This window comes from Dipodomys ordii, unplaced genomic scaffold, assembly GCF_000151885.1.
Source record: "Dipodomys ordii isolate 6190 unplaced genomic scaffold, Dord_2.0 Scaffold48, whole genome shotgun sequence".
Classification (NCBI taxonomy): domain Eukaryota; kingdom Metazoa; phylum Chordata; class Mammalia; order Rodentia; family Heteromyidae; genus Dipodomys; species Dipodomys ordii.
Window position 1 is genome coordinate 3,636,239 of NW_012267264.1, and position 25,134 is coordinate 3,661,372.

General features: G+C 34.0%; 1 protein-coding gene across 6 annotated transcripts in view; it reads left to right on the plus strand.

The window, feature by feature from the left end:
- Pot1 (protection of telomeres 1) overlaps positions 1 to 25,134 on the plus strand; it is a 54,751-nt gene that overhangs the window by 12,424 nt on the left and 17,193 nt on the right. For 4 of the 6 annotated variants that reach the window (XM_013020041.1, XM_013020045.1, XM_013020044.1 and 1 more), the window contains 6 exons: positions 750 to 862; positions 1,275 to 1,322; positions 9,824 to 9,938; positions 20,518 to 20,648; positions 22,133 to 22,423; positions 23,984 to 24,139. In XM_013020041.1, the coding sequence (XP_012875495.1) occupies positions 821 to 862; positions 1,275 to 1,322; positions 9,824 to 9,938; positions 20,518 to 20,648; positions 22,133 to 22,423; positions 23,984 to 24,139 (783 nt within the window). In that variant the 5' untranslated portion in view covers positions 750 to 820. Of the gene's footprint in view, positions 1 to 749; positions 867 to 1,274; positions 1,323 to 9,823; positions 9,939 to 20,517; positions 20,649 to 22,132; positions 22,424 to 23,983; positions 24,140 to 25,134 lie in introns of those variants that run through there. The other 2 variants (XM_013020046.1, XM_013020047.1) reach the window with 2 other exon arrangements.

The following is a 25,134-nucleotide window of genomic DNA, read 5'->3' on the forward strand; positions in this document are numbered from 1 at the left end:
ACCTTCTTACCAGACGACCACTTATTTTAGGATGATAACTATAGTAATTTTAGATACAATATTTAAAATTTTTCTTGAGCTATAGTTTTACTCTCCTTGCTGTTGGATAGAGAAGTTCAAAACACAACTATACCAAAAAGACCTTACATGACAGTCTTTATAAAGGAAAGATTCTAAAAAATAAAACAGAAAATCTGTATAGTGGCCCAGACTAAATCTGTTCAGTAGCACAGACTGTATACTGGAACATAATAAATGTTAATAAATGTCACTGTGAAATGTGAAATATTAGAACAGAAGCCTGAGAAGAAAAAGAGAAAACCTATAAGCCATTAAAAAATAATAGTAGCTTTTACTTGGTGACATTGCTTTCTCAGTATGTCTGAATTTTGAGATTTGCTATCATTTAAATTCCATTTGATTACTGAGAGATTATGATCTCATTATGCTTTTTCATGTAGCTTACTTAGATGAACTCAGAAGTCCTAATAAATAGTAAGTGATTTAGTGTTTTCATGGTCCATGTAGTGAGTATTTCATTTATCTGTGTCCAATTGTGGCAATAGATGTTGAAGGATTATAGAGGAGTAGTCATCTAAATTGTATATTCAGTAAGCATTAAAGCATTTTAGATTTTATACAGAAACCATTTTGTACAGTATCTCCCATTTATATGTAATGTAAATAGGCTTTATATGATACTTAAAACTATAGATTCAAAGATTCAGTAAAAATTTTTCATATGTAGGACACCATTGCAGTGACTGGATTTACTGTATTGTCAGCATCTTCATCAACAAATAAAAATGCTAAACATTGCATGTATGTAAAAATATTGGAAGACCTCAGTTCATCTGTTTACGTAAGTATGTATTTTTTTCTCTGCTCATAGTCATGTTAGTGAACTAAATTAGGAAGACATATGATAGACATAGAATTTCTGGAAATGTTTAGTTAACCAGCAAAATGCTAAACTGGAGATGTGGCTGTAGTGATTTGTGCCATTTCTGAATGAGAAGTGCTCAAAGCCAGTTGCTTAAGCATTAGTACTAATACTAGCAGGAAACACAAAACAAATAGAACATTTTTTTCCGTTTGCTACATGCTAGATATCAGTTCAAAATTCAAACAAGTATATTTTGGAGCACCATTTTCTGAGTCAAGTTGAATATTTTAAGTGTAAAAGATTGAAATTTGGTGGGTTTTATCAGGCATATGTCTTTATTATTCACAGTGGAAGTAGATTTCATCTTTTTCTTTTTTTTTTTTTTTAGGTTTATCCTAAGTCTATAAGAGGTTGTCACACAGAATCGATGTCTTTGGTAAGATATTTCACTTAATTTAGAATGTACTTAGACACACATACACATATACCCACTCTATATTCTGACCTGCTTTAGATTATATTTTAAATTAGTCTGCTTTATAGTCTATATTTGAAATAGTAACAATTCAATGGGAAAATATAATTCACTTTTTTATATGTCTGATAGTATTATATTTACTTGTCTAATAATTTTCACCTGATTATTCCACTGTCTGAAGAACTTACTGATGTTTTGCTTAAGCTGTGAATACACAAATTAAAATAAAAATGTATATACTATATAAAGCATTGAAATTTGATGACTTTTAAACTGTAGGCAAAATCATTCCTTTTGTTTTTATTAGCTTATAATTAAACCAGTTATTATGAGGTGAACTGTACTTTGACAAAGTATGTAGTTTTAAGTAAAGAAATTCTTTCCCATTTCTTTATCAGCATGTATTAGATGTACTCAGGGTTTTGATGTGATGTTTCCAGGTATACCTAGTGCATACCCTCTCAAGCCTGTGTCCTCTATGTATCAGAAGAGTTCAGCAGATTTCACGGTTCTAATTTCATATACGTAGATAGACCACTTCCACCATATTCATATCTCATACACTGCCGCGGACCGGGTTCTGTCGGGACGACGGAGGACACCTAGGGGAGGAACCTGGAATAGGATGGGGAGATGGCAAACAGACAACTCACACACATTAGGAGTGGATGCTGAGTGCGATTTAATGCAGAGGATAACAAACTTTTATAGCAAAAAGTCTCCATAAGAAAGGGTAAAAGGTTACACAATATTGCTGCAAGGCTTCGTTCTTGGATGGTCACCAACTGGTCGCCTGAAAGGGCAAAAGTTTACACAATCTTGCTGCAGCGCTTCATTCTTGGGTGGTCAACAGCTGGTCGCCTGAAAGGCACTTGTTTCCGGCTTATCTCTAAGAAATATAATGGGTTTGTCACCATTTAACCATTACCTTATTTTTATAGAGGCCTTAATTGTCCCATAGGATTTTTCCTTCCTGTTCCTTCTTTAATAATAAGCACCAAGGAGACTTAGATCTAGCAAGTCTCTTAGTAAATGAGAGAGTAGTAGGAAGTTTTTTCTCCTAAGTAGTTATCTCAGCAATTGCCATACATTCCTTCTGTTCTAGTTGCCCTACAGCTTCTTGTAAGTTTCTTACAAACAATTCCTTCTGCTGACATGACTTGGTGAAACCCCCAATACTTTTATATTTGCTTATGGCTTGTCTACTAGCCTCCATAAGAGAGGTTTCAGGGTAGCACATAACTCTGGTGAGTTAGTCATATTTTTAAGACACTCATCAGATATTGGAGTCGTCAACACTCTTAAGAAAGAGCTTTGTATAGGGAAACGTTGACAATGAGCAAGTACAAAGAGCAGTAGAAACAGTAAAAGATTAATAGGCACTCTTATGAGGAAAAGATAGGCAGAAACACATCTTTTCCAGGGGTTTTGCCAGCCTTTTCCCAGGAGTAGGCCTCTTAGAAGCCCTATTCTCTGAGGTAGACTTCGGTGAAGTCCCAAAACTTGGAGATAGGTTTCTGTAAAGCCCCATTCTCTGAGGTAGACTTCGGTGAAGTCCCACAACTCAGAGATAGGTCTCTGAAGCCCCTATCATGGTCTGATAGATGGTTTCCCATGCTAAGCAGACTCCACTGGGGTCAGCGTGGCATTTGCCCCTTTTTTTTTTTTTTTCAAATGACCCCAGTAGAGTCTGCTTAGCATGGGAAACCATCTATCAGACCATGATAGGGGCTTCAGAGACCTATCTCTGAGTTTTGGGACTTCACCGAAGTCTACCTCAGAGAATGGGGCTTTACAGAAACCTATCTCCAAGTTTTGGGACTTCACCAAAGTCTACCTCGGAGAATAGGGCTTCTAAGAGGCCTACTCCTGGGAAAAGGCTGGCAATACACTCTCCTTTTATTTTCCTTTTCCTGCTGGTCTTCAACCCCAAGTAAAACCTGTTTTACATTTTTTCCTGTGTTTTTTAAGAACTGTATTCCATATGAGAAAGAGAGAGAAAGAAAGGGAGAGAGAGAGAGAAAGCATGTGTTTTTCTGACTTATTTTGCTTAACATGATGATTTCTAGTTCTGTCCGTTTTCCTGCAAGTGGTGTAATTTTATTCTTTCTGAATGAAAATGCTTCATTCTTTTATCTACTTGATATTTTCACACTTTAAAAAAAATTTTACTCATTAATCACTTGATGTGCACTTAGGCTGATTTCTTATCTTGTGTACTGAAAGTAACACTGCTATCAACCTGGGTGCACCTGAATGTTGATTGTAGGCTGATACAACATTCCTTCAGATGTGTGCCCAAGAATGGTATGGCAAGATCAGATGCTAGCTCTATCTTTAGTTTTTTAGGGATCTTCCATATTGATTTCTTGTTCTTTATACTTGTGATACATATTGCTTTCTAGCTTGTTACTTTTAACTATTTTTTTCACTGTCCTATAAAATTTTGCCTTAGCAATAGGAACATTAACTTTTTTGTGTGAAAATACCATACAGAAGAGTTACAATTACATCGCTAACGTTTTTATAATTAGGCTACTAGTAGGTAGATGAAACTGAAAGAAAGTAATATATTCATAAAGTTTTCTATGATGTTTATGCCTGACTCTGTGTTTAAATCTTTAGTTTCTAATGGACAAACAGATGTCTATTTGATAATGACTATGAGAGATTTTCAAACTTGAATAATAGTATAAGTAAAATTTTTTTTTTAGAAAGTAGACAATAAAAGAGTTGAAGTACTGCTGGGCGCTGGTGGCTCACTCCTGTAATCCTAGCTACTCAGATGGCTGAGACTTGAGGATCACAGTTCAAAGCCAGCAGGGGCAGGAAAAGTCCGTGAGACTCTTATCTACAATAAACCACTACCGGAAATGGTGCTGTGGCTCAAGTGGTAGAGCCCTAGTCTTGAGCTGAAGAGCTGAGACACAGCACCCAGGCCCAGAATTAAAGCCCCGCTACCAACAACAACAACAAAAAAAAGTTGAGGTACTTTATTAAATGTCAGTTGGCCCTGGATATTATTATTCCCTAATATTTCTACAGACTGATCAACTTCAAATACTGATATACCTGTGAACCAATAAATAAGGTAGAAATAAAAGTTTCTGAACTTGACAAAAGTAGCCAGATACTCTGAATTATATAAATGATGTACAGATAATGTTGGACATTATTTTCCTGACTCTAAGGTACTTATTTTGTGTTTTCATATTTTGAATTAAGTATGAGTCATCTCTGTTCAGTTGATACCAAAACCCTGGGGCTGGGCATCAATCTTTACACCTATAATTATGGTTTGAAGTCAGCCCAGGGAGACAATCCGTTAGACTCTCATCTTCAATTAACCATCAAAAAGCCAGAAGTAGAGATGTGGCTCAAATGGTAGAGCAGCAGTCTTGAGGGAGAAATCCATGAGAGCCCAAGCCCTGAGCTGAAGCTCAGTACCATCTCACACACACACACACACACACACACACACACACACACACACACAAGGAAAAGAATATCATGTATAGTTTTCTTAATTTTTTAAAATTTTCTTAAGAATGGACTAATATTTTCAAGCCAAAGGTGCATTTTTAGAATTTAGAAAATGAGACTATTTTGTTTTATAGTAATGGCAAAGCCTGTTGTTTTCATGCAATGAAGGACAATCATTTGTTCTTGTTCAGTCTTGAAGATATAAGTATATTTGATTGGCTTATTTGCTTTCAATACATAAGACAGACAATCTTATGTTAAACCAGCCTATATATTCCTGTCCAACCTACTCATTAATTAGATACAATCATTGTATTCTAGCCATGTACATGTGGAGTTTTCAAACTTACCGAAATTGCTTTCTCTGCTTAGAGCAGTCTTTATCTTATTATCACTTTTGAGGACTTTCTGAGAGTATGCTTTAGCACTCAACTCCTTGAAGGGACTTAAGACCACTTTATTTAAGTCATCTCTCTGTTTTTATGGCCTGTTCTTCTATTTGTTTAAGCTCTGGAAAAGGTTAAGCACTGAAAAAGGAGGGGAGAGAGAAAGAAAAAAAGAGAGGGAGGGAGAGAGAATATATACAGATAGATGTCTTAGGTTTATGATTGTTGTGCTTGATCTCTACAATTTAACTTCTCAGTTTTATTTACAAATTTCTCTACAGTTATCTCTATAATAAAACTTTCTAGATTTTATTATTACTCCTCCTCCTCTTTTACCTACTATTGTTGCCACTACTACTTTCTTATAGTTCTGGGGCTAGAGCCCAGGACCTTGTGTATGCTAGGCAATACTCTATCATTGAACTTCCTCCCATTTCCCAATGGTCAGATTTTCTTGACTGAGTTAATAATGGTCTGGCTTGTAAGGTATTAGAACATGCAAAATGAAGCTATTTACTAAATATTTTTGAAAATATCAGATTATCTTTAGCTTATTATAAGCCCATCATTTTCTCATGAATCTTTTAGTTGTTTACAGAATATTTTCATCTATGCTTAGTCTGTAGCAACTGTTCACATGCACTTTTTGCTATTTAAAATTCAGAGCTAGGAGTGGTGGCTCCTATCTATATTTCTAGCTATCTCAGAGGCCGAGATTTGGATCTTAAACTGAGATCAGTTTAAGGCTAGCCTTGAGAAAATGCTAACTAACTATGGTGGTACATTCCTGTCATCCTATTTATGAAGCATAAATAGGAGTATCAGGTTCCAGGCCACCCTGAGAAAAGGAAGGCTCTATTCAAAATTCAATGAAAGCCTAAAGATCTAATGGTATGGCTCGGTGGTAGAGCACCTGCTTCACAAGCACAAGACCCTAAGTTCTTACAAACCCCAGTACCATCAAAATAATAAAAGTAAAAGCACTAAAATTTAGTTCATAAAAAATGCTAGTCACATTTATATTCTTTATTGTACTATTGTTATAGGACATATCTTTGTCACAGGAGCTTTTATAGTTGACACTGATAGTCTAGATCTTTGGGGATTATTTATAGAACAAAGATATACATCAACAGGCATTGCCATCTGAAGATGCCTTTTTACCTAGGACTTGGTAAGATCTTGTAAATATATGCCTATTATCATAGATGTTAGACATAGAACTTTTGTATCAGCCTTGCTAAAATATTTGCTGTCTGAATCCTGATACGTAATGTCATTTACAATCTCTTGCAAGTGCTGTTCTCTTTGTGCTTTTTGTCCATACATACTTGAATGTATCACTTTCAGAAAGAGCTTGGTCATCCTTCTACTTAGGTACTACGACTATATGTTTACCCAGCACACATTTGTCCTTTAAGTTCAAAGTGATTTGGGTATCTCTTCTAGTCATTGGTTGTTTTTTTTTAAAATTTAATTTTATTTTGTAATGATGCTGTACAGAGGGGGTTATAGTTATATCATCAAGGTAATTAGTACCTTTCTTGTGGAGCATTGTTACCCTTCTTTTGTTTTTCTCCTGCTATCCCTTCCTCCTCCACATCCCTCACTTCTCCCCCCTCCCCCACTGCCCCAAAGTTGTGAAGTTCATTTCCAACATAGTGTTTTGTGAGTATCATTGTTGCAATGAGTCATCCTGTGTTCTTTTTTTTTTCTTTTTGTCGGTCGTGGGGCTTGAACTCTGGGCCTGGGCACTGTCCCTCAGCTCAAGGCTAGCGCTCTACCACTTGAGCCATAGCACTACTTCTGGCTTTTTTCTGCTTATGTGATGCTGAGGAATCGAACCCAGGGTCTCATTCATGCGAGGCAAGCACTCTACCACTGAGCCACCTTCCCAGCCCCTATTCTGTGTTCTTGTTTCAGCATTTTGTTATTCCCCTTTCCCTCCCCAAATTAGATAAATGTATGTACAAGATGCAAGGTGCCAAAATCAAATACAGTGACAACAGGGATAAACCATAGGAGGAAGAACGTACAAAAGAAACAAAACAAAACAAAAAATCACATACTATATTAAAAACAACAACAAAGAAAAATCTCTTGTGTCCATATCTTGGGTTTCATTTTGCTTAACATCAACTTATATGGTCATATGTACATAGCTTTTGAGCTTTTCTCCTCATCTGATAAGATTATCCTAGACATATACTAATTATTGCAAATAAGAGAAACCATGGGACCGATATTCTTTGGGTGTGGCTTACTTAATATAATTTTTTCCAAGTCTTTCCATTGGGGTGGAGTCATTCATTTTGATGGAGGCATAGAATTCCATGGGTGTGTGTGTGTGTGTGTGTGTGTGTGTGTGTGTGTGTGTGTGTGTGTGTGTGTATCACATTTTCTTGCTGCATTCATCTACTGAGGGGCATCTGGCTTGTCATTCATTTTGATGGAGGCATAGAATTCCATGGGGGTGTGTGTGTGTGTGTGTGTGTGTGTGAGATGGAGGCATAGAATTCCATGGGTGTGTGTGTGTGTGTGTGTATCACATTTTCTTGCTGCATTCATCTACTGAGGGGCATCTGGCTTGGTTCCATATCTTAGCTATGGTGAATAATGCTGCAATAAACATAGTTGGACTGGTACTTGTGCTGGTAGCTTTAGTATGGCCTTGTTTGTGATTGGGTAAATGCCAAAAATTGGGATTGCTGGGTCATAGGGGAACTCTATGTGGAGTCTTTTGAGGAACCTCCATACTGCTTTCCTGAGTGGTTGAACAAGTTTACACTCCCACCAACGGTGCAGTAGGGCTCCTTTCTGGCCACATCCCCTCCAGCATCTGTTGTTACTAGAGTTCTTGATCATAGCCATTCTAACTGGGGTGAGGTAGAATCTCAATGTTGTTTTGATTTGCATTTCTTTTATGACTAGAGAAGTTGAGCATTCATGTGTCTATTGGCCATTCTATTTCCTCTTCAGAAAAGTCTTTAGCCCACTTATTAATGGGGCAGTCAAATCTTCTAGTCATTCTTATGGAATCATACTCTAATTATTAGCATGGAAAAAGAATGATTAGGCAGATAGGGCTTTTGAAATTATTATATAAGTTTATTGACCATGTTCCCAAATACATGTTCTCTTGCAAGTCCATTGACAAAAGTTGTAAGAGACTAAGAAACTGAAATGTCAATTTATTAATATATAGTGAAAGCTGTAACTTTACCTGCTGTGTACAGAACAGTTGATGGTTTCCATGGAAAGATACATTAATAACTAACAGTTTTTTTTGTCCTATGTTAGCAACGCCAGTTACTTGGAAGATCATGATTATGAGCCTCCATGAGCTATGCTAGCCTTCCCATTTTTTTTTTTCTGTTATTAGTGAGATACTTGTTCACATAGAGTACTGGGTTCTGTCATCTTGTCAGCTGAGGTACATTTCTTTTCTCTTTTAAGCATAATATTTTTCCTTTATCACTGATGAGCTACAGCTTTCTTTTAAAGCCTGATTAGACTTTTAGGACCTCATTTTTTGTGTGTATGATTTAAGAAATTAGCCTCCCTTAAAAAGGGAATTCATTTTTATTTGAATTTTAAAAAAATTAACATTCAGTATGATGAATAATCATATTTCAAATTGGAGTGTGTGGGTTTGATGTTGCTGCCAATGATTTAATATTGCTAGTACTATGATGATGAATCCTTGCAAACTGCTTTTTTTCTACATTTATGCACAGTTGTTTATAACTACTTTGGGAGTTATAGAAGTACTTATTTGAAGACAACTATAATAGTTTAATTACTAAAAGTCTCTTTAGTAGAATACAGAAAAACTTTGTATACTTACAGCAATCCATTAGAATATTGGCAGCACCAATATTTTTTTTTGCCCTTTTAGATATCCTGAAATGTCTTCATTTATACTTCAATCATTTCCTTTTTGTAAAGTCTGTCCTTACATTTCTATTATTGAAGATATATATATTTTATAAGTATTTTTTATTTTGTGATATTTCTTCGATTTATATATTAGCTACTGGTACTTTAATATATTATTCTCTGCTTTCTTATTGTAGAATTATAATGTTTCAATTAAATTATAAGTTAATTATGCATGAATAGTCTAGTGTGCCAATTAGACCTCTTTTGTTGTTGTTGTTGGTCATGGGGTTTGAACTCTGGGCCTGCTCGCTGTCCCTCAGCTCTTCAGCTCAAAGCGAGCGCTCTACCACTTGAGCCACAGCACCACTTCTGTTTTTTTGGTGGTTTACTGGAGATAAGAATCTTCCAGACTTTGTTGCCTGGGCTGGCTTTGAACCACGATCCTCAGATCTCAGCCTCCTGAGTAGCTAGGATTACAGGCATGAGCCACCGGTACCTGGCCAATTGGACCATTTTTAAATGGAAGTTTTTCTTCAAAATAGTAGTTTATATTCTAACTTTATAACCTGTGTATTTCTTTTTTTCAGCTTACATTTTTAAACACTTAAAAGGATAAAATACAGTTTTATAAATATTAGTTAACAAATATGCTCATGATTCTAAAATTGTGAATACTTAATTATGTAATTCTGTCTTTCCTTTTTTTAGGTTCCAGCAACAAAGTATATTTATACACCACTGAATCAACTTAAGGGTGGTACAGTTGTCAATGTCTATGGTGTAGTGAAATTCTTTAAGCCTCCATATCTAAGCAAAGGAACTGGTAAGTAGTAAAATATGTGATGTTTTGATGTAATTTCAGTGTTGGTTTCAGGAACACAGCTCTTTCAGTATTCTAAGTTTTAGAACAGAAGCCCAGTTCTGATTGCTAATTGCCAAACAACTCTGATACATATTCTTTGGTATGTTAATGTAAAACAATCAATGGTCTTTAGATTTTGTCATCTACTTTAAGAATAAATTGTAAAGAAGGGTGCTAAAGAGCACTATGAAAGCATGAGAACTTACAAAATTCTTTGAGAAAAGTATATATTTAAAGAAATTCAGACATTAAATTCCTATAATATTGGTATATGAAGATTGTGAATGAACAACTTACATCCAAGGAAGTAAAAATATATACTCAAAAAAGAAGTAGAAAAGGAAATACTAATAATGAAGAGTAGAAATAAAAAGAATAGTAAAAGCTTGGGAGGAGAAAAATTGACAAATTTTTACCTAGTTTAAGAAAAAAGAGACTGAAAATCAGAAGTGAAAGTAGCAAATTAACAACTTTTGCTACTGAAACATAACAATGATTTTCTTAAAAACTACCTATCCTAATTCCTGAAGAAAGAAAAAAGATGAATAGACCTAGAACTAATAGCGAGATTAAATCAGTAATCAAAAGCACCCTAAAAGAGAGAAAAGCCCAAGACCAGATGGCTTCACTGAAGCATTCTGCCAAATATTTAAAGAAGAATTAATGCCAGTCCTTCTCAAATTCTTCCAAAACATTGAAAAGTAGGGAACTCTTCCAATCTCATTTTATGATTCCAGCATTAACCTGATACCAAAATAAAAGACTACAAAATTGAAAGCTGTCTGAATGTAAATATAGAAACCTTCAAAAATATATCTGTAAGCTGAATTCAATTGAATGTTAAAACCATTCCATAGTTAGGTTTTGTTTTTCACTGTTGATTCATTTTTTTTTAACTTGATAGAAGCTTTTTGGTTTGACCTAGTTCCTCCACTTATTTCTACTATTATTTATTGTTACTTGGCAGCCTCAGATTTTGGTGTCATTTCCAGGGTCAGTATTGGTAAGGATGTGGAAAAAATTGGAACCTTTATGCACTGTTGTTGAACTATGAAATGGCACAGCTACTATAGAAAGCATATTTGGTTTTCCTACTTCTGATCCATCAGTTCAACTTTTACATATTTATCAAACAGAATGAAATTGGGATCACGAAGAAATATTTGTACTCCCATGTTTACTGTAACATTATTCACCATAGATAGCTTATGGAAGCAGTTTAAATGCCCATGAAGGAAGGGATACATTAAATAAAAGGGAAGGCAGGGGGCATATACATGGAGTTCAATTCTGTTCAGGTTGTAAAAGAAGTGAATCGTATCATGAGGCAACGTGACTGAATCTTCACTGCAGTATTGCTAACTGAAGAAAAACCAGTCCCAGGTTTTAGACATTTATATTAGGTATCTAAAGTAAATAGTCCCAGAAGAAGAAGAAGAAAAAAAAAAAAGGTAGTTTCCAGGAGCCATGGGAAGAGTAACAAGAAAGTTGTAGTTAAGTGGATAGAAACTTCCAGTTATTCAAGATTAAAAAAAAAATTAGAGACCTATTACATCTATTGTAATGTAACACATTTTATTGAACACTTAAAATTTAGTGGTAAAAGTCCTGTCTAGATAGCATAAAACACTGAGTACAAATTTCAGTATTGCAAAAAATGAAAAAAAATTATTAAAATAGCAAGCATCAGATGTCATATTTCATTTGTGTGTCTATGTGCATGTACATGTGCATACCTATATGTGTGTGCCTGTGCCTGTACTGTGGCTTGAATATTGGGCCTGAGTGCTATCCCTTAGCTTTTTTGGTCAAGGTTGACACTCTAACACTTAAGATATAGTTCAACTTCCAGCTTTTTGGTGGTTAATTGGAGATAACTGTTTGACAAGCAATGTACTCATTATCTTACTTATGTAATTGTAACCCCTCTGTACATCGCCTTTACAATAAAATTAGATAAAATTTAATTTAATAAGAAAGTCTAATGCACTTTTCTACCCAGCCTGGCTCAGATCTTAGCCTCCTCAGTAGGTAGGATTTCAGTGTGAGCCATCAGCACCCAGCCAGACCTCATGCCTTTTATACTCTCCTTACCCATGAAAAAAAGGATAAGAGAAGAAATTATACAATTTGATATCAGAGCTATGTAATGTTTTGATCTATATTCCTGGGTAAATTTTAAAAGTACAATCTATGATAATGTAAAACTTTAAGCAACAAACACCTGAAGGGCACATTAAAATCCATGACTTTAGTTTGTTTTTGACAGAGCATACATGCTTTGCTTCAGTTTAACTCAGTTCAACAAAATTATACATTGTTACATATCTCATATATGTAACTTCATAATTTCTTTTTTTAATTTAATTTTATTGTCAAGGTGATATACAGAGGGGTTACAGTAACATATGTAAGGTAGTGAGTACATTTCTTGTTGAACATTTTTACCCGCTCCCTCATTTTCTCTCACTTTCCCGAGCTCCCAATGCTCCCCTCCTCATTCTTAGAGACACTATGCATCATTAAGAATAGAAGACACCACCAGTAAAACTATGCTTTCTGTTCTTAAGAGGAATATATACTTCAGAATTGATAAGAGTATGTAGCAGTCTGCGTTGTTGAAGAAATCCTCTTTCTGTACAGCATTGCAGGAGCCTGCTGGGAACACAGAAATGTATTTATGAAGTTCATTATAAACTTACATGCATGTAAATTTTATTTTTGACATATGAGCTAGGTGTGAGTACATGGAATGGGAGCCACTCACTTTTACCATCAAAGTTTCCTAGAAGCTTAAATGTTCTCTTTGGGGATTAATAAAAAGTGTGATCACCATTACTGTGATCCTCTTCCCAGTTGTTAGCTTTACAAATGTGGCCTGCCACAAGACAATTCTACCTTATTGCTAATGATGCCTAACTGGGTAAGAGAAAATATAAAAACTTTTTTTGCAATTGATAGGTAGTTAATTCTTGTTTTTGAAATATTTAATTGATATACAAAGATAAATGCACATTATCAAATGCAAATTAAAATGATAAAATAGAATAAAATAACAGCTGTTCTTAAAAAAAACACTGATGAATTTATTTATTTATTTTTAGTTACTAGTACCAGTGCCGTGCTATCTTTTGATATGTTGTTAAATCCTGGGTAAAAGCAAAAGTTCTGGGGAACTATAGTATTTATCATATATATGCATGCGTATCTTACATTTCTGTCAGTTAAGTGATAAGTTTCGTTGAATCCAGTCCCTTGTTAGAAAGAAAATTGATGGCTAGTAATGAACCATCTGTTATTGCAGTGATAATATGTTTCTTTGTTTCTTCTGAGATGGTAAATTAAAATGAATGCCATCAATTTTATCTGAACATAGTCATTGAAACTTTAAAATTAATCTTTCAGACATAGCAAGACATCACTACTAGCCTGATTTTCAGTTTTAAAACTATCTATCTCATAGCTTTAGTTACACTTACATTTTTATTTCCATTGACAGAACTCATCCTTCAACAGGAGTAAATTTCAGGAGAGTCAGACAAATAGCAACAATACTTGTGTTCAGGAAAAGATCACCTTCATTATTATTACCACAGAAAAGCACTAGAATGAATGTTGAGGAGTAGTGCACAGCTGTCCATTTTTTCACATTGCATAAATCAGTAGGTCATGAATATGGCAGCACAGTCTTAATATATGCAGTTACCTAACTGGGTCAGTAGATAAAATCTCTCACCATACCGTGCACATTTTTACTTTATATTCTGTTATATTTCATTACCTAGCATCCAATTTTTTATAAATGTTAAATTCAGTGTAATCGAAGCAGATACAATGTGATGTCCTTGATTACACTTTTCCTGCATGACATTCTCATTCTAAGTTCTGATGATGACTTTTGGCCGGTACATACCATGTTATCTAATTTCTGGATACATTCTTCCTCTGGTAGCAAATGCATTATTTTTCAAGCTTTATGTTAAGTCATAGCAGAAGTGTAATTTTTGTTTTGTCTCAAGTCTCTTAGTCCTGTCTTAAAAGGACATATTGTACTAAAGATTCTAACATTCTTAATTGTGATAAAACTTACTATGAAAACTGAGAAAGAATCCCTCAAAGGTTCTATAATTAAGATATCATTGTATCATCAGTTTAAGTCATCAGGGGTGCATAATGGGATCTCATTCAGACAGAAAAGCAAGACTATTGCCTAAGGATTTGGAAATTTTATAGCAATGATATTGCTTGGAAATTTTATGTCTTAGTTCATAACTTTAACAGTAGTATAAATGATAGAGGTTATAGTTCAGACAGGCACTGTTTTCTCTTTCTCAATAGCTACGAGAAATTATTTCAGTACTTTTCAGGTGTTAGTTGTCTCACCTTCAGAAATGGCAGCAACCAGGCCATTGTTCATCATCTCTTACTGGTTTAAGGATTTGCAAAGAGCCCAGCTTCTACTTTTCAATGAGCTCACACTCTGTTCCATTCATTTGTCCTTTTCTACCTGGAAAATGGAGATGCAGAAAGAGATTTTGTTTTTCTGTTGCTGCACATATGTGTGTTTTACTCATAGGCAGGAGTGACTTCTTTACTGAAGCTTCTGTTTGACTTCCTATACACAGCTTCACACGCTACTTTCAAGATCTTTTTCCTCTAGCAAATTACTAGCTTAAGGATTTAGATATTAGCCCTAAGTTTTATCAGTTTGTAGTTGAACAGTTTTAATAATTTCTGAGTTAGTACCATTTTCTCATTCCTAAAACTGTAGTGCGTTCTTTACTCAGTTGAAGATGTTTTAGTAATTTTATGTAACATTGTTCTGTACCTGTTGTCCATAGGGATTAAGGGGTACACTGAGTTTTGCAAGGAGACTTCTATCTCCTTTAGTTGTGATCACATAAGGAGTACAAGGCATAGTAATAGGTTGTATTTAAAGGAACAAATGAAAGGTTTCTGGAGTGAAATGGAGAAGTAACTGCCCAGGGAAAAGGCTTCTAAGAGACCTGTAATTTGAGTAGAATTTTCAAAAACAAATTGGATTTTTGATAGGTGAGGAAGAAGGGGCCAACGGTCCAGAGTTTGGAAATAGCAGCAAAATTTGTCAGACTTTTATAATACAAAAGTGAAATTTTCAATTTCAAAAGTCAGCTCCTAGATAAGTTGGCCTGAATATAATTTCAAACACTGTAATTTCAGCATTATATTCAAATGTAATTTATTTCCTTATAGCTGATGTTTAACTCTTTGTTATTAAGGACCCAAGATACTTTGGAGTATTATGCTTTGTTTGTAATCTAGGCAAAAGTAAAACCTAATTTATATATATATATATATATATATATATATGTACATATATATACATATGTACATATATATACATATATAGAGAGAAAGTGGGTTTATATATTTAATTTAAAATATAGTATTTTTTCTTGTAAAAAGAAATACAATTGTAACGTGTACTTGGTTCAGTGATTTGCCTTCATAACTTTTACTTGAATGTTTCTGTAGTACTCTCACATACCTGTATAACCAGTGGGACTTGTTCAAATACTGATTGGTCTAAAAAAAGCAGTCTTGCAGATAAAAAGGATGAAGCAACAGCTTTCATGGAGGAATTTTTGTGGATTATAATTTATTTGCGCCTGTTTCTTTTATTAAAGACCTTGCTTAAATGAACTACCAGCTTTTCTTTATAGTGGATCGCTAAGGCAATTTACACTTAATCATACTAAGGAAATTATGTGAATTGCTCAAGATTACAGAGTAGCAACCTTAATTTATAATTTGTTATCTTTTTTAGATTCCTATCAAGCTATGCAAAGTGTTGCCAAAGAGTTAAACTAGTTAAATTCTTAGTCAGCAGTCTTAGTATGAAGTATTGCAAAATCGTTAAGGTCAATATTTTATCAGCAGTTTAAAGTACGTATATATAATAGAGACTAGACACTAGTTAGGTAATAGAAGAATGCCGATCTATCAGTGTTCTTCCTACACTTTCCATATTCCCTGATGATATTAGCTATTGAAAAAATAGATTATTACCTCTAGTTCTGTGTTTCCCTTTGAGAAAGAATATAAAATAAAGTATGGTTGAAGAAATATTTTTTTTTCTTACATTATGAAATCTTAACTGGGAATTGTATATTTGTTTGTTTGGAGGGAGCAGTGTTTAGCATTTAACTTCCTTAGAAAGATTGAATCAGATAAAACATGTTTAGGCAGCTTGCCTTAGCAATATTAAATGTGAAGCTTATTTGTTCTGTTTTAAGTGAGATACCAAATCTTTTTGTCCCTTTTGCTCCATTAGAGTTTTCTTATTTTGTCTCCTTGACATTTTATTTCATGAATAAAGTAAGACAGGCTAATCATTTTCAACCTTCCATTTTCTCAGAAACCTTTTTTGTGTCCCAAGTAAATTTTCATTTCAGGACCAGATCTTGTTAGCTATAAGATTCTTCTCTATGATGCTGATGACACTGTATTTAAAAGAGATTAATGGAGATTCAGCAAAAATGCACATGAAATTCCTTTACAATCCTTTAAATCTATATGTCCCGTTTTATACTCCAACTTGGCATACGAATCAAACTGGCACTGAATCTTGGCAAAGTTGTTTCCAACACCAGATACTGTGTTCAGAAAGATTGTAAAATCCCTTGTAGTTTTATTTGAGGAGAGGGATATAGGAGTAGTGGAATACTGTCCAGACTGCTATTGCTGATACTACCTGTCAGCACTTAGTGTAGCACTGAGCCATGCAAGGCACTGTTTGATGCATTGCGCATGTAACTACTGTTGGAATTATAAGAATCATCCTATGAGGTGAATACGGTTGTCCTCTTTTATAGATGGGGAAACTGAGGCACAAAGAAATGATTTTCACTGACTACCACAGACTTCAGAGGAGAATTTTACAAGTACTTTATATTTGCTGTAGTTAAAGACATACATTGATTTTGTAATGATGATTAATCAGCTAGAATGTTCTTTAAATGGTGAAAAAACTTAATACTAAACCAGAAGTCCTTTCTTGCTTCAGCTTTAACATCCTTCAGAAATCTGTTACGTTTACTTGTCAGAAAAAATAATCTGTAGGGTCTCATACACCATTTGTCATACACCTGATGTACATAATTTATTTTAGTAACATGTTGGTAACCTGCCTACCAGTAAGTTATTTAAATAAGAAACTCCCTTAACATCCTCTTCCAATCCCTAAAGCCTTGTTATTTGATGTTTTGTCATCCTGAACTCTCACATTTAGGAACTGTTCAGTGCCCTAGGAACTGCTCACTTCTCCAAGAATTGGAACTGTATTAGTAGAATAAATGCATTTGGACAGTTTTGTTTGTTCCTAAATCTGTTTGCTGCTTCTTTTGATTGTTAATCTAATTGAGTAACTTAAACATGAATATGAATGTTTATGAATACTTAAGTTGAAGGCTTTGGAATGATAGTAAGCCAGCAGCAGTCGAGATTTAGCTCTAGGTTTTAGTTTACCAATCCCTGATTTATAACACTCCCCTGCTTTTTCTTTCCACTAACAGTTCAGTTGACTCTTTTCTAAGTGATTTCACAATTACACATGTGTCTTTGTCATACCTCTAGTGTTTAACTCTTCTTCAAATAATATATTTGAATATATATGAATTCAAATAATAAATCAATATATATATATATATTCTTAAAAAATATATTGTTATTGTAAATGTGATATACACATGACAGGGATTAAAGTTACAAATAAAGGGTGCATTTCTTTTTGAACAATGTAATCCCTTCCCTTACTTTCTCCCAGTTCCACACCATACACACAAGTTATATAGTTCATTTTCAATATAGTGTCCTTACTCTCCCAAAGAGTTTCCATTTCCTGGAGTTCATTTTGATAAATATTGTTTTATATGATCAGATGCACATAGCTATTGAGCCTTTGTGATCTCCTAAGAATATCCTCCTTTGGTCTTTGTGTGAATGCTTAGACACCTGTATAATTTATCATGTCTCAGTATTTTTTTTCTTTTACCATCTAGTATGTCTACTTGTAGATTTATAGGCATATCCTAGTTACTACAAATGAGGAAAACAATGCAACCTGTTTCTTTAAGTCTGGCTTGCTTCGCTTAATATATTTTTTTCCCAAGTCTTTCTATTTCCTTACAAATGGCACAAAATAGTTCTTTCTGATGGATGAGTTGAATTCCACTGTGTATGTATACCACATTTTCTTGATCCAGTTGTCCACTGAGGGGATTCTGGTTGATTCCACATCTTGGCTCTGGTAAACAATGCTGCAAAATATACACAAAATACCAGCTCCTCTGAGATACAGCAAAGGTAGTACTCAGAGGAAAATTTATAGCTCAGAGTGCCTACAACAACAAATTGGAGAAATCTTAAATCAATACTTTAATGATCACTTCAAGCTCCTTCAAAAACAAGAACAAGCTAACCTCCTTTTTGATTCTTAGAAAAAGAAATCAGAGTGTAGAAAGAGGTACATTTCATAGCAATGAATTATAATAGATTTTTTTGTGTGATGTCTGTGGTGTCTGTTTCTGTGAAATAAATTAATAGAGGAAACTTCATTAGAAGGGTAGTTTATTCATTAATGAACACTATTTCAAGACAAATACATGAAATAATACATACATATGTTATAGTTGAAGTGCACTATAATTTTACTTGCTTAGCTAACCCTCAGGCCTCAATCACAATGAAAAGAGTACAGTTTTACTTCCTTTTGAATTATCATTTATGTTTGTAAAAATATGCATCCTGGTGACATTTGAGTTGGACATAGAGTTTAAATATATTACCTGCCTTTTTAAGAGATTAAATTAGCTTATTTCAAAGCTAAACCCAATAGTTTATGATGTATATAACTGTCTAATATTCAAGGTGTATAAATTGTTTAATATACCATTTGCTATATCATGAAACCTCAATGTTTGTTAACCACTTAGTAATACAATTTTCCCCTATTGATGTTCTTGTAATAAAATACTTTGCTTATCTTAAATACTTATTTATATTAGTAAGATGTATTTTTCACCTAATTTTTATTTGATAATTCTAAACTGTATTTCGACTTCTACCTTACTTTACTAATACCTAACTTCTTAGGATAATTTAATTTCAGACACTTTGGTTAAACATGGACATTGCTAGAAATGTCTGTAGCTTGACAATATGAACTGTAAGTTGGATGTGAGGTTTATGAAAACCTTTATTTTTGTCACTTTTCTAAAATGTGCGAACTTTATATAATGTTCACCAAGTATTTAAATGTCAGTTTCCTCTTATTCTAAAAAATGGCATCGGCATCATTAATTCTGTATTTATCATGATGAATCATTAGCTATACAGGGAATATAAATGCTGAACACTAGCAAATATTAGCATAAGATAGCACGCAGGCTAAAATTATGGAATCAAGATTGTGAGACTACAAGTCAATCTAAGGAAAATGTAATCCTTGTGAAAGAAGGAGTTGTGCCTATTCACATACTATACTCAATGAGTGGTTCTGACAGGTTGGACTAAGTGGAGAACAACTCTTAGATTCATTTATATACTAAATATTTTTAAATTATACTGGAAAACAATGTGAATGGAGAAAAACTAAGGGATTACACTAGGTTGAAAAACGAACTTTACAACTTTGGGAGGGGGGAGGGAAGATAGGGGAAAATCAAAGGAGGAGGCAACAATGCTTGATAAGAAATGTACTCATTACCTTGCTCATGTAACTGTAACCCCTCCATATTTATTTGTTATCAACTTAAAATTTTACATGTATTCTTGTCAGTGTCTGTGTGTATGTGTGTATATTTCCCAGTCCTGGGCCTTGAACTCAGGACCTGGGCATCGACCCTGAATGTTTTGTACATGGCTAGTGCTCTACCACTTGGGTTACAGCTCTCCTTTGGCTTTTTGGTAGTTAACTGGAGATAAGAGACTTAGGGACTTCCTTGTCCAGGTTGGCTTCAAACTGCAGCTTCAGATCTCACTTTCCTAAGTAGCTAGGATTAGAGGCATGACACATCCAACAAAATTTCTACTTTTTTGGAAACACATTATAGTAAAAAAAAAAAAAGCCAGTTTAAATACTCTTACTCTAATGTATAAATAGAAATCAAACCCAGAACCACAGCCATGCTGGGCATACATTCTGCCACTGAAACATACACTGCTACTCACTCGAAGTTTAGTTGTACTTATTTTAGGAGTTATATTTTCTTTGAATATGTTCATCTGCTTCATAAGCAACAAATTTTGAAGTAATATAAAAAGTTACTCCCTCCCCAGAAAACTTAAGTAAATTTTTATTTTACATTTATAAATTTCCAAAAATTAATTTAGATAAAGATGAAACATATTGTGAACCAAAAAAAGCCTGATTTTCTTTTTTTTCCCCTAGGCATACTTAAAAAGGGAAGAATAACACTTTAAGATTGTGAAATAAGTAAATTCGTATTTTACCAAATGCATTGAAATACCAAGGATAAATAAATATCTTTATATTTTCTAGATTATTGTTCGGTTGTAACAATTGTGGACCAGACAAATGTAAAGCTCACTTGCCTTCTTTTTAGTGGAAACTATGAAGCCCTTCCAATAATTTATAAAATTGGAGACATTGTTCGTTTCCACAGGCTGAAGGTATAGTTCATACCAGAACTTTTATATTTGGAGAAACTTCTATATTGTTCACTAAAGCTAGCTAACACTAATTATGGTTGCATTGTATTGTATTATATTGTATCAGGAGGTAAGAAATGTAAGTAGTATTTAACCTCAAATAATTTATAATGGGATACTTCTTCATTTAAATTAATGTTCTGTTCTCTTTTCCTAGAAATGTTTTAAAGGCTCTCATTTAGACTAGTTCCATTCTTTCTTTTTACTTTCAGATCTAAATTAATGATATAAAAGTTTTCCATATAAAATTTGATAAAAGACAGAAGCAATAAGCTCATGACTTCTTTGTGGTTAATGTTTTGAGACAGAGATCTTGCTATGTTGCCCAGACTGGCCTCAACATCTTCAACTCAAGCAGTCCTCTTACTTCAGCTTCCCAAGTCCCTGAAACTATTATCCTGTCACCACTAACATTATATATCAGTTTCACCTGTGTTTGTACTTTATATTTCCTTTATGCAGGGATTATACAGCATATGGTTGGTGGATTGTTTTCTTTAAAAAAGCTCATACAGGAGCTGGGAAGGTAGCTCAGTTGTAGAGTGCTTGCTTCACATTCCCGAGGCCCTGGGTTCAATTCCTCAGTACCACATGAGCAGAAGAAGCCGAAAGTGGTGCTGTGGCTCAAGTGGTAAAGCGCTAGCCATGAGGTGATGAGCTGAGGGACAGTGCCCTGGCCTAGAGTTCAGGCCCCATGACCGGAAAGAAAAAAAGACAAAACTCATACAATATGGCATTACAATCATTACATAATGGTTTTGCTTGCTTAGCTTTTCTTTATTTTCATTGCTCAATATTATGCTATTGTGACAATTCATTATACTGTATGTATATATATATATATATATATATATATTCATATTGTTATTTTTCAATATTTAGGTAGTTCTCAAATTGAATGTTAGAGTGTAATAAGCAATCTAATTACATGCATTTTAGTGAATATAGATGAAGGTATGCATATACATTTCAGTCATTATGCTTTGTCAGCTGTAGTGCTAGAGCCTAGGTTGTGTTTATACTTACCTGAGTTTTCAGAGTACTTGTTTGTAGAAGAGTACTTGTTTGTAGCCATAGAAGAGAAGTTCACACGTTCCACAGTTTACCAACTCTTGGTATTTTCAATATTGGCATTTTCTGTATTTTGTTGTGTATGTTAATATCTCATTGTGATTTTAGTTTGAATTTCCCTGAGAATTTATAAACTAGAGAACCTTTTCAAATTAAGAAACACAAAATATGTTCAGAAACATAAAATTTTTTATTTTGTTCATGTAAAGAATTAATTACTCTAAAATATACATTTTGAAACATAAAATTTTGTATTTTGTTCATGTAAAAAATTAATTACTGTTGATTACAGTTGAAAATTTTTAAGTCCCAAGTTTCTTTATTTTGGGATTTTGGTATCAGTAAATTATTTTTTCTATATCCTATTTTCTTAGATCCAAGTATACAAAATGGAGCCTCAGGGTATCAACACCTCTGGGTTTGCATCTCTGACATTTGAGGGAACTTTGGGAGCTCCTGTCATACCACGTACTTCCAGCAAGTGCTATAGCTTCACAGCTGGAGACCACAAAGTGGTAGAAGCCTTACGGGTTTGGGCATCTACACATATTTCCCCTTCTTCAACCTTAGTACAGTTGTGTGATGTTCAGCCAATGCAGTATTTCGACCTGACTTGTCAGCTCTTGGGCAAAGCAGAAGTGGATGGGACATCATTTCTTCTAAAGGTACATTATAAACAGACTTGTTTCCTAATGTTTTTCATTAGACTTTCGTATATGAAAATTTCTGCCTGCCTATCAAGGTCAATTGCTTTGTCACTTTACTCCCTTTCTCGATTCATTGATGTTGAGTTTTCCTCCCTCTGACTGCCTTCCTCATTTGTAGGCAATGGATAGTTTCCAAATGCTTGTTATTCTGATCATCTTTCAGTCAGTCAAGAAGCCTTAAAGAGTAGAGAATGCTGCTCACTCTCTGCTCATGTTTCTAGATGTGTTTGACATACCAGCCCAGAATTTATTTCCTTTTCCAGCACCCACTATTTTCATTCTTTCATATTCTTCAAGACTAATGTAAAGGAAACATTTCTGTATGTGTCTTTTATAAGATTTTCCTAATGAAAACCAAGGAAAAAAATGACTTATAGGATACATTTCCAACATAAGGGTAAGTATTCTAAGAATGTTAACAAAGATTCTTGGAAGGCTTTATTTGCAACATGGCAATTACCGATTTATTTCTTTGCTTGTTTTTGTAGTTCTGGGGCTTGAACCAAGACCCTTGCATATGACATGCCAGGAAAGCGCTTCTTATCAACAAGCTATATCTCTAGTCCCTGAATCATTTAATACAGAAAAAGATTGAATCAATCCAATAGATTGCTCATATAAATTTAGTTTATCCTGTGCCTTTGTTTTAGAGTATGACAATGATACTCACAAGACACTATGTTGGAAATGATCTTTACAACTTTGGTGGGGGTAGGGGAGTGTTGGGAAGGAATAGTAGGGAAAAAAACCAAAGGAACAAAGGAGGGGGTAAGAACGTTCAACAAGAAATATACTCATTACCTTATTCACGTAACTGTAACTTCTCTGTATAGCATCTTTACAATAAAATAATTTTTTTTTTGTTTTTGTTGTTTTTTTGGTTTTTTTTTTGGGGGGTCCAGTCCTGGGGCCTGAACTGTGGGCCTGGGAGCTGTCCTTCAGCTCAAGGCTAGCGCTCTACCACTTGAGCCACAGCGCCACTTCCGGCTTTTTTCTTATGTGGTGCTGAGGAATCGAACCCAGGGCCTCAGGCATGCAAGGCAAGCACTCTACCACGGAGCCAACTTCCCAGCCCCAATAAAATAAAATTTTTAAAAAATTGTTTATGCTTATAAAATATGAATCAATTAAAAAATCATACTTTAGTATAATATTTAAGTTTTCTGATAAAGAACTCATTAGTAAACTAAAAAGACAAAAAAAACAGAATGGAAAAGTAGTTTATATGAAAACACTTAAAAATGTATGTTATGAATCTGAACAGATGAAAAAGAGTAAGATCAGAAAGTTAATGCTTGGGGTTCAACAATGTGACTTTTCTACATTGTTCATTTTTCATGTTACCTATAGGTCATATTTAGTCTATAAAATCAGAAAATAATGTATATCACATGTAAAGTATTGCAGATATTTAAAAGCACTTATTTATTTTAAGTAGTATTATCCAAAAGTAGAATGGTTTTCTACTGATTTCTTTTCATAAAGATACTTGAGTTTGCTCTGTTCTCTTTCTGGTAGGTGTGGGATGGCAGGAGGACACCGTTTCCATCTTGGAGAGTCTTAATACAAGCCCGTGATCTTGAGGGTGACTTAAATCAAATACATCGTCTACAGAATCTGACAATAGACATTTTAGTCTATGATAACCATGTTCAAGTGGCAAAATCCCTGAAGGTGATGTTGAATAGGAAAATGTTCACTATTACTGCTTTTGTGTGTGTGTTTGTGTGTGTGTGTGTGTGTGTTTAAAATATATTTTTGGTCATTTGGTATATTTTGGTTCAAATGTAATTTTGTGACAAAAAGCTACAGACTAGAAATTATCTTGAGGTTTATTTTCCTTGAATTTTAAGTTATAAAATTTGTTTTAACTTATAAAACATGTTATGAGAGTTATAACATGGAATGGACATGTTTAATTGGAAAAGTGTTTTCTGAATATCATATATACATATAATTGTCCTGTGATAATAGTTGGTGCAACTAATGACTGAAGCTTCCCTGTTTCTGTCTTCTAGCCTACTTAAAGTTAAGAGACTATTTGAAAAGTTGAAATCTACAATTTCATGCCCATTGGATAAAGTATTTCTGCTTCTTTGTTGTATTACAACTCAACTTTCTGAGTTAAGAATAGGGCACAGGAAGATATAATTATACTTTCTTGTCCTTTATAAATATGTGTATATGTTTACATAAAGGACAAACTCATAGAGCAAGGTAAAAAATATTTTTAAAGGGTATAATGCAATTATAAAATACAATATAAAAAACGCCTATTTTACAATCTAAATTGCATTTAACTGTTTTCTAAATCTTGCTTTATAAATAGTGTCATTCCCAAAACATTTTACACAAATATGAAGACATAAACTGACCTTTCAAATTTTGTCTAGAATCTGAAGACAAATGGTTAAATAGCCAGTCCTATTCTGGTACGACTTTTATTTTTAATAATTGTAAAACATACATAGTTATAATTATGTTTATATTAGTTATCCAGTAAGTAATTTGACTATTTTGAGAAAAACAATTTAAAAATATTGTATCTAAACACAAATTCTTAATAAATGATGGAGAACATTTCAATTTTTTTTTTGGGGGGGGGGTCCAGTCGTGGGCCTGGACTCTGGGCCTGGGCACTGTCCCTCAGCTCTTCAGCTCAAGGATAG